Source organism: Galeopterus variegatus, unplaced genomic scaffold, assembly GCF_000696425.1.
Source record: "Galeopterus variegatus unplaced genomic scaffold, G_variegatus-3.0.2 Scaffold11653, whole genome shotgun sequence".
NCBI lineage: Eukaryota > Metazoa > Chordata > Mammalia > Dermoptera > Cynocephalidae > Galeopterus > Galeopterus variegatus.
In genome coordinates this window covers 1-10454 of record NW_007737764.1, presented here as the reverse complement: position 1 = coordinate 10454, position 10454 = coordinate 1, and the positions used below count along the sequence as shown (strand labels likewise).

General features: G+C 46.6%; 1 protein-coding gene across 1 annotated transcript in view; it reads right to left on the bottom strand.

Moving 5' to 3' along the window:
* Window positions 1-7866, bottom strand: part of RPH3A (rabphilin 3A) — a gene marked incomplete at its 5' end in the record, with an annotated part of 28213 nt that extends 20347 nt beyond the window's left edge. Inside the window, 5 exons of the mRNA XM_008594823.1 lie at window positions 1803-1877; window positions 3856-3935; window positions 6098-6337; window positions 7228-7290; window positions 7776-7866. Of these exons, the coding sequence (XP_008593045.1) occupies window positions 1803-1877; window positions 3856-3935; window positions 6098-6337; window positions 7228-7290; window positions 7776-7866 (549 nt within the window). The remainder of the gene's footprint in view (window positions 1-1802; window positions 1878-3855; window positions 3936-6097; window positions 6338-7227; window positions 7291-7775) is intronic.
* Between the last annotated feature and the right edge of the window lie 2588 nt (window positions 7867-10454).

The following is a 10454-nucleotide window of genomic DNA, read 5'->3' as shown; positions in this document are numbered from 1 at the left end:
GCCATACACTGGGTCCCCCTCTCCTGCCATACACTGGGTCCCCCTCTCCTGCCATACACTGGGTCCCCCTCTCCTGCCATACACTGGGTCCCCCTCTCCTGCCATACACTGGGTCCCCCTCTCCTGCCATACACTGGGTCCCCCTCTCCTGCCATACACTGGGTCCCCCTCTCCTGCCATACACTGGGTCCCCCTCTCCTGCCATACACTGGGTCCCCCTCTCCTGCCATACACTGGGTCCCCCTCTCCTGCCATACACTGGGTCCCCCTCTCCTGCCATACACTGGGTCCCCCTCTCCTGCCATACACTGGGTCCCCCTCTCCTGCCATACACTGGGCCCTCTCTTTGAACTTTCCCTTAAGAGACATTTTTTCTTTGAAAAAAATAATCATTTATAAGCCAAGGAGCTAGAAATAAGTGTCATCTGTTTCTAGGCAGCGGTTATTGGGATGGTTCCCTCTGTTCCCGCATAAAGCATCATCCATACCTGAAATTCCTTAGAGGGGACATAGTATTTCAATTTACTCTGAGAGAGAAAGCTAGAAACGTAACTATACCCAGAGGAGGTGGCCTGGTGACAAATCTAATTCACACTAATGTGTAAATGACTCATACTGGATTCTTTGGCAAAGCAAGTATGGATTTACGACTGGACAAGGGAGAGCATCTTGAGAGGAAGCCAATGTCACTGGGGAGTTAGAGGGTAGGGACCAAACACCCAGACACCTCACAAGGTGGCCATGGCCAGGTGAGGGACTGTCTTTCCTTGATCTGAACAAAGAAAGAATGAGACAATGTGTGTGTGTGTGTGTGTGTGTGTGTGTGTGTGTGTGTGGTTTTTGTGTGTTTGTGTGTGTTTGTGTGTGTGTGTGTGTGTGCTCTATTTCATCTTTGGGGCATTTGATACTTGCAGAGGTACTTAACAGGTATTTCCCAAGACCATGTAATGAAGTGTATGTCATCCTTACCTTTAGGGCATCCATGTCAAATTAACACAACGAAGTAAAAAATAAAACCCAGGAAGGCACACTTCCATTCCCAAGCATGTGCTCCAGGTGGGTCAATTCAAAGAGAGAGAATTAATCCCAGAGCAAAGTAACTCTCANTCTTTGGGGCATTTGATACTTGCAGAGGTACTTAACAGGTATTTCCCAAGACCATGTAATGAAGTGTATGTCATCCTTACCTTTAGGGCATCCATGTCAAATTAACACAACGAAGTAAAAAATAAAACCCAGGAAGGCACACTTCCATTCCCAAGCATGTGCTCCAGGTGGGTCAATTCAAAGAGAGAGAATTAATCCCAGAGCAAAGTAACTCTCAGTGGGTGTGCTGGAAGGGGAGAGAAAGGTGGGAGGGGCAGGGGTACATTTTCCCTCATAGAATATTATCTCAAGTGCTTAGCCCTAAAATCTAGAGAGAGTTGTTCTCATTTCTACTGAGAGATGAAGGTGTTGTTTGGGGTATAAAATGGGTGGGGGAGGTAGCCCATGGTCAGAACTGGGGAGCCACTGCAGGTATTTGAGCAGGTGAAGGGCATAATCAGGGCATCTGCTTCTCTCCTGGCCTTTGGCAGCTCCCTGGATCCCAGGTTTCTGAGTTGGAGAAATGGGCAGAGCCTCTGCCCCTTGAGGGATATTGACTCCCTGCCCACCCTTTACCTCTTGCAAGGGCTTTACCACTGTGGGACAAGGAGGATATTTGGAGCAGATAAGGCTATTTTAGGCTGTGAGATGAGAACCTTAGGTGCCTGCCAGGGCTCATACACCCCCCTTGCAGAGATGCCCAGGCCATATGGTACCTTGCTGGCTCCTGGCAGGAGGTGCAGCTTAACGTAGGGATCTGCCAAGCCATTGGAATCCATGGGCTTCAGTCCCTGCAAGAGAAGGAGGGAATGGTGTGAGGATCTCAGGAGAGCCTGGAGCTCAACTTTCATAGGTGATGGGCATAGCCCCTGGCATCTGCCCCACCCGTCGGTCCACTTTGTGTGCAAAGAGCACTGGAATCGGGCAGACAGGGTTTAAAGATGTGTCACTCCCTAGCTGTGTAACCTTAGGCAAATTTCTTAACCTCTGTGAGCCTCAGTTTCCTCACCTGTAAAATGGGGATGAGAACAGTACTTGCTTCATTGGGTGGTGAAATTTAAATGTGATCCCACCTGTAGAGTACCTGGCACGTAATAAGCACTCCATCAAGGTTGAATTGTTATTACTAAGATGGGATAAGATGTCCCAGAATAGTCAGGGTGGGGACAAGGAGAGGCGGGGGAAGGAGGAAACTCCTGAGTTCTGGCCCTAACTCCTGCACTCACTTCTAGACCTTGGTTTCTCCATCCATGGGGATTACAATCTCTGCCTGGCACCCCTCACAGGACTGGGATGAGGCTCGGATAAGACACTGTGGAGAAAGGAATCTGGGGTAGGAATTAAGTTGAGCTTGTTAATACAAACAACCTTAAAATTCCTGGGACTCAGACACTCTTTCCATCTTTCCACACCTGGGCTGGGGCAAGTGTCCCAACTCTGAGCTCCCACAATTCTCTCTCACAGTAGTAATGTCGTGTAATTTGTCCGGTGAGCTCCTTGCCTCAGTTTCCCCATTTGTTCAATGGAGCTTACAGCAGCTGCTGCTTCATGGAGTTCCTGGAGGATTAAATGAGATCTCATCTGTGAAGATCAGCTCCATCCTTTACCAGCTGTGTGTCCTTAAGATTTAACTTTCTAAGCCTCAGTTTCTCCATCTGTACCATGGGGCTAATAAGGTTCCCTACCTCAGAGATTTCTATGAAGATGAAACAAGATATTACATGTACTTACCTCTCTGTGTTATCAGCAGGTTTAAATGCATCTAAGTGCTTTCCACAGTGGCCAATACATGATAGGTGCTTAACAAATGCTTGCTGTAGAAGTGACTTGGCAGAGGGATCTATTGATCTAGAAGTTGTGTTAACCATTTCATACCTCATTTATCATCCAAACTCAGACATTTTCAGAGAGAAAGAAGGAACTCTTAATTATTATAGCCAGGCAACTGGCACAGATGGGGACTGTCATGGGCAAACTGGAACATGTGGCCACCTTACATTTAATACCCACAACCATCCTCATGGGAGAAGCACTACTATTATCCCCAATTTACAAACAGACACACTGAGACCAGAGGGGTTAAGTAACTTCCCCTAAATCACACAGCCACAAAGTGGCAGAGCTGGTATCTGAACCCAGGGAGTCTGGTTCCTGAGTCCTTGCTTATTCTTTTACATGGGCCAGACTTGGGGTTGGGGACATTGCACTGGCTTCACCCAGCTTTCCTTAGGGTCTGGAATTGAGTCAGCTCCCTCCCCCTGGAGACTGTACTGTGGCTTCTCCCACCCCTCGCCACCAAAAGCCGTATTAGTGTCCTTGTATCTGCAACAACAGGTCCTCAACTTGGACTGCTGCTCCAGCCTGATGGCCACATCAGCAGAAGGAGCCAGGATGACCTGGGGATGGTGCTATTTCATGGCCATGTCAGCGATCAAGCCAGGCTGTCATCACCTCCTGACGGCACCTCCACGTCCTCTCCAGAGACACTGAGGACCAGCCTGGGCAGATGTGGCTCTGCCCTTGAAGCTTGGCTGACTCCACTCCCAGGAGGTGGCTGCTGCTAAGTGAACCCCTTCTGGGACCATACCTGGAGGAAACCTCCCCCAAAGGAATTCACCAAGGCTAATGAGTGCCCTCTTCTCATCACTGTCACTGTCACAGATAGACATGGCAACAACAAGAGACAGGCCTGGTAACCCATCCCCACCTGAGTCTTCTGGGAATGCCAGAGCACCCTGAGAGGTCCCCTGGCTTGGCCCCTTCACCCACCTTGGCCTTTATGATGGTGCACTGCAGGGAGCTGTTGTCCTGATCATAGAGTAGGCTGAATTCCAGGGCTCCCAGGGTGGCTGAAGGGGGAAGAGACAGGAACCAAGAGAATGTTCATTCAGTCATTCGACAAACATTTCTTGAGCACTTACTATGTGGTCTGGGCTATGTATTGAGACTACAGAAGAGAAAAGGTCTTGGTCCTTATTCTGGACAACTGATCCTAGTAGATCCTCCACTTTTTAGAGCCCATAGCACATCTGTGATCAGCTAATCATTTGTGCACTTGCTTAGTGACTTCCTGCCCTGTTAGATTGACAGCCCAATAAAGGCAAGGGTTGGGGCTATGTTGACTGCTGTGTCCCCAGTGTGCACAGCACAGGTGCTCACTTATTTGCTGAAGGAATAAATGAGTCCTAGCATTTGCTGTTCCCTCTGCCTGGAATGTTCCCCCTCTAGATCCTCACATGGCTGGCACCTTCCTATTATCCACATCTCAGCTCGAATGTCACCTCCTCAGAAAAGCCCTCCCTGACCACTCCATCTAAAACAACCACCCTCACAGTCACTCAACCTATTTTATTCCTTCACAGTGCTCTGTCTCTATTTGAAATGAACTCTTTGGTATGTTAACTGTCTCTGTACACTAGAATGAATGTTAGCTCCAATAGATCAGCCAGCTTGCCTGTTACTTTTTGCCATGGTATTCCCAGTACCTGGAACAGTTTGGGGCACCTGGTACATGCTCAATAAATACTTGTCAAACTTGGAGATAAGTGCATGAGGACTATAGACATGAGAATGGAAACAGGCTTGTAATAAACCACTGGGATAAGCTAATAACAGGCACTGGGAGGGATCATCTATGCTTGGCAGGTCAGGGGGCCATTTAAAGCAGATGGAAAGAGCAGTGGACACTGTTTCAGGACAAAGGCCAGGATGAGGCAAGGCAGAGAAGTGGATAGACACAGTACATGTCCAGAGCAGAAACAGCCCGTGGCAGACAAGGTGGGGGGACTCTCCCTACTCCTTCTTCCTGAGAATGCAGACCCATGAACCATAGTATGGGAGCACAGGGAACGTGGGGAGACGGCTGATGTTTCACCCAGGTCTGGCCTCTGATCTGCTACAACTGTGCAATTGACTGCCAGCCCCTATACTCACTGGCTGTGTGAGCTTGGATAAGTCCCTAAACCTCTCAGAGACTCATCTCCCTATCTGTAAAATGGGAGTAGTAAAAGCAACTATTCCCGGGCTTGTTGGGAAGATTAAACAAATGAATGCACATAACACACTCAGAATAGTGCCCAGCAGGAAAGAAGTGTTCAGCAAGTGTTGCTTGTTGTTACACTATTAGAACAATGTAATGACTTCCAATTTACGAAGCACCTTCCCAGGAGGTATCTCAGTTCACCTGCTCCTCATCCTGTGTGGGAGATAGTGTTCTGCTTCTCATTTTTCAATAAGGAGAGATGACATGACCAGCCAAGGCCATGCCACTGGTCACACAGCCTTTGGTCCCTTTCTTCTGTGTGGGTCTGGTCTCTCCACCTGACCAGAATCTCTTGGAACACTCCCTACCTCCCAATACATAGTGGGTCTGGGCACTTGCCAGTCCTGCCTCTGTCCAACTCACAAAAGCCACCCCAGATCTCCCCTGCTGCTCCCAGCCACACCCAGGAGAAGAAATGTTACTGGTGTGTGTGTGTGTGTGTGTGTGTGTGTGTGTGTCCCTGGGACTCAGGGGAGAAGTACAGATCAGGCACTTAATCGTTAAATGAATGGAGGCAAGAAGTGTCCAGTAATTTTTAAATCATAGTTAAAAAAATTACTTTTAGAAAACATACATTAAAGAATTAAAAACTATGAAAATAGAGATACATGCACTAGGAGCAGACTTGCAGGGTCATAGTATAAATCCCTGTTTAACTTTTGAGGAACATCAAGAATATAGTTAATGCCAGTGAATTGCATTCTTTAAAACGATTAATGGTAACTTTGATGTTATTTTTTTTTCCACAATAAAAAAAAAATATAGCACTTACTCTTTAGACAGCTGATATCATTTTGTAAATTTAGGAACACAAATTTGTATTTTTATAAGTTGGTTAATATGTTTATTAGGTTTGGCATATTTGGGGGATGGGGGTGCTCAGGGCTGTCCCTGGAGCCATTCCTGTTTTCCTGGGGTCAGCTCCTGAAGTGACTTTTCCCAGACACCACTCCCTTAAGTGCCACCTACTTGCTTCATCCGAGTCGTAGCTGTTGGCTTCTTCCTCCTCCTCCTCTGGGGGTGGTGGCTGGCGAGCAGGGGCCACAGCAGGCTGGGGGGCAGCTGCAGATGCTTGGGGGTAGGGACCCGGTGGGTGGCCCACTCGGTCCTCCCTGGATCCAGCTGCTGAGTAACCCCCAACTCCCCCTGTTCTCTCCTCTCGGGGTGGGGCAGTGGTCCCTGTGTAGCCAGGGTCACTTGGAGCCACCTCTACAGGGAGATGAAGATAGGACAGGAAAGAGACAGCTGAATACCTGTTTCTTAACAACATCACCTAGGAAAGCACTCCAAAATGCAGGTTCCCAGACCCCGCCCAGAATCAGTGGGCTGGGCAGTGGGGTCTTGGAATCTGGGTTTGACAATGAGACCCTTCGGCTGATCTAGATGTAGGCAAAATAGACCTCATGGGGTACTGATCAGTGGTGTGGACTTGAGCCACATAGCTTGGGTTTGAATCTAAGCTGTGTGACCTGGGGCAAGTTACTCAATGTCTCTGAGCCTCAGTTTCTTCATCTGTAAAATGGAGATTATAATATCTGAAAGTATACAACTAGTAGTAGGTATTATTTTTTTAAATGATCTAATATATGTACAGTAGTGCTCAGCACATTAGAAAGCAATGGCTGTGTTGTAGCTATGACGATTGATAATGGCAATGCATATAAATTATGTATAACAATCACTGTCACTTAGCTTGGGCTTAATACATTCCAGGCAACATACCAAGGTTTTCTACATATTTGTTTGTTTATCCTCCCAGCAACCCTGTGAGGTCACTCCTAGTATCATTCCCATTTTATAGAGAGGGTCACTGAGGCTCAGGGAAGTTAAGAGACTTGCCTAGGGTCACACACCTAGGAAGAGGAAGAGCAGGGATTTGAACCCAGGCAGTCTGTGCTCTTAACCACCATATGTGTTGGCATTTTCCATCTAATCTTGGTATGGACTATCCAGAGTTTTGGATTGAGGGGGGCTGCTTTGACCTCATCAGATTGGTCTCAGGGTACAGACTGAGCCAGGATCTGGCAGCCCCTGGCCCTCTGTTGGGAGAGAAGTGGCCACTTGGGAGGGCAAGGGCCCAGGAGAAAATGAACACTTACCTGGTCTCTGATCTGGAAAACGTCCCACTGGCCCAGGACTGGGTCTGCTGCCTCCCAAGGGCCCTGAGTGTGGAGAAGAGAGAAAGAGGATGTAGCAGAGGGGGCAGTGTCATTTGGGTGTCTGCCTCTCCCCCCTCAATCCACAGGTGTGGACACAAGCCCAGCAGCAGAGATAACCAGGGCTTCAGGAACAGTCCCACTGAGGGATCGGGGGATCAGAAAAGCCTGGGTCCAAGACCCAGCACTTGGGGAACTTCTGAGCTTCAGCTTCCTCCTCCTCTGTCAAGTGAGGATGGTGACACCGGAGGTAGGAAACCCTGATGAATAGAGCACTGTCGCTTCTTGCACTAGGTAGGTAAGATGTTCCGCCTCCTATTTTCACCCCCCATACCCCCACACAGCAGCCTTCTAATGTTCTTAGAAGAGCTTAGGATTTAGTGGCTGCAGCTTTACAGAAAGTACAGTGGGCTCTGCAAGCAAGAGGGGGCAGGTATTGGGGTCACAGCTGAGTGATGGCCTGGGAAGGTGGGCAGGTGAGTGGTAGGTACCTGGCTGCCCAGGCTGAGGAGGTGCTGGGCTCTGCATCGAGGCCGGGGCAGGTCTGGAGGCCTGGACTGAGTTGGCCCGTCTCAAACCTGCAGGGGAAAGAAAAGAAAACAGCCATGATGTCACACACACACAGCAAGAAGCAGCTTGGGACCGTTCAGCCCACGTGAGGCAAAGCCCCCTGGATTTCTACGAAGGTGGCACCCCCACCCCACCCCCCCAATTCTTTCCAACCCTCTTCTCCTCCCTTCAAGGTGTGTTCTCTCCTTTCAATACCCAGGCCATTCTAAGCAATCACAGCAGCAGCATGGTTGTTAAAAAGCACTGGTTCTGTGATCCTGCTTCTGCCTGTGTGACCTGGCACAAGTCACCTATTCTCTCTGGGCCTCAGTTTCCTCATCTGTTAAATGGGAATCATACTGCCTCCTAGGCTTGTGATTAAAATATCAATGATACAGTATAGGCAAAGTATCAGAACAGTGCTTGGCCTGTAGTAAACACTCAACACATGTCAGATGTTGATAATACAGGTATATTATCATTATTAAAATAATCTATATCTTCACATGGACTTAGCTTTGCATTCCAGCTTTTTCCTTTACAAGCTGTGTGACATTGGGCTGGTCACTCACTCTCTCTGATCCTCGAATGTCTCATGGAGACAGCAATTCTACCCACCTCATAGTAATAATGAGAAAATATTTATTTGGAGCTTGCCATGTGCCAGAGACATTAAATATAAGTACTGATTTTATCTCTACACTAACAACCCCATGAGGTTCATGCCTTATTATCTCCAAAATGAGGATGGGGAACTGAGGCACAGGGGGTTAAGGAGCTCACCCAATGTCTCTTGGCTTTGTTTGGACTCAGGCTGTTGGTCTCTAGAGTCTGTGCTTGAGACCCTTAGCTGCTACCGCTTCCCTCAGAGCTGCTGGGGAATTGAGTGGGACAATGTACACAGCAGTTCCTGGTGCCCAGAAGGTGTGATGTTCTGGGAAGAAAGCCCTGCTCTCTCCTACCTCACTGGGCTGGATCCCACCTTTCCTGAATTTAGATCTTTCTGCTGGACAGATGCTTAAACTTTGCCACTTTTGACTGTGAGCTCCTAAAGGTAGGACTTGTTGATTGCTTAATACCAGGCTTGGGATGTAGTAGATGTTTAATAAGTACCTGTTGAATGAGAAATGTATAATTGACATTGGTGCTCATCAACAATAGAACAGGCTGCTCCATGAGGTAGTGAGTTCCCCATTATAGAGAGTGTGCAAGCAGAGAATGATCATGGCCCTAACTCAGAGAACCTCTGAGTTTCTGTTCTTTGTGAGGGTGGACCCTGAGATTCCAGGATTAAGCCCTGGAACAAGGAAGTTTTACTGGGAATTAGTTCCACTGAGCTGCTCTCAGCCCTTCCAATGGAAGTTACAGCAGACCAGCCAGGAGTTACCTGGGTTCGAATGCCTGGTTTCAGTTACCAGCTCTGCTATCAATTTCACGTGACTCAGGCAAGTTGTTTTTGCTGGTCTTTCTTTGCCTTGCTTATTAACTGAGGATAATTTTAATAGTACCTATACCAAAGTGTTGATGGAATTAGATGAAATAACACATGAAAAGGGTTTATTCACATGCCTGGCTCAGAGTGGGTACTCAATAAACTTTCGTTGCTATTAATATTAACCATTACTTCAAATCTGCAAACGCTTGAGAGCCTGTAATGAACCAGAAATCTTAGTATAGGCTGAAAAATGAAGAGGAAGAGCTAAAATTATGGTGGATACTCAATAAATATTTTGAAATATAACAAATTAATAGAGAAAGACATGTCCCTGGCATTAGACCAGAAAGAGAGATTCAGGCTATAATATGTTGTAGATGGTGATAAGCGCTGCATGAGGGCTGCATCTCACTGCTCTGGGAACTCAGAGGAGGGAGCAATTAACTCAACTCAAGGTGGGGCAGGTGGATACTGGAAGTTTCCTAGAAAAGGGAAATATTTACATGGAGTCTTGAGGGACAGAGAATCCAAATCTGGGTCAGAGATGTCCTGTGATTTTTTTCCCTCGGGAGACAAAATAATATAGAGGTAAAAGCACAGGATTTGATATGCAGAGATTAACCAAAATGGATCAAAGACCCAATTATAAGAGCTAACACTATAAAACTATAGAAAAAAATATATTTATGATCTTAGATTTGGCAATAGTTTCTTAGATAAAACACTAAAAGCACAGGCAGCAAAAAAATAAATATAATAAATTGGATTTCATCAAAATTAAAAACTTCTGTGCATGAAATGACACTATAACAAAGTGAAAAGACAATCTATAGAATGGGGGAAAATATATGTAAATTATTTATCTGATAAGGAATATGGAGAACTCTTACAACTCAAGAGCAAAAAACAAAGAACTCAATTTAAAAAATGGGCAGAGGACTCAAATAGACATTTCTGTAAGGTAAATATACAAATGGCCAATCAGCACATGAAAAGATGCTCAACATCACTAATCATTAGGGAAATGCAAATCAAAACTACAATAACACAATGAGATACCACTTCACACCCATTGGGATGTCTATTATTAAAAACTAAAAAAACTCAATCCCCTCCCCCAAAACAAAAAGCAAAACTCAAAACCAAAAAAAAAAAAAAAAAAAAAAAAAAAAAAAAACCCCTAAAA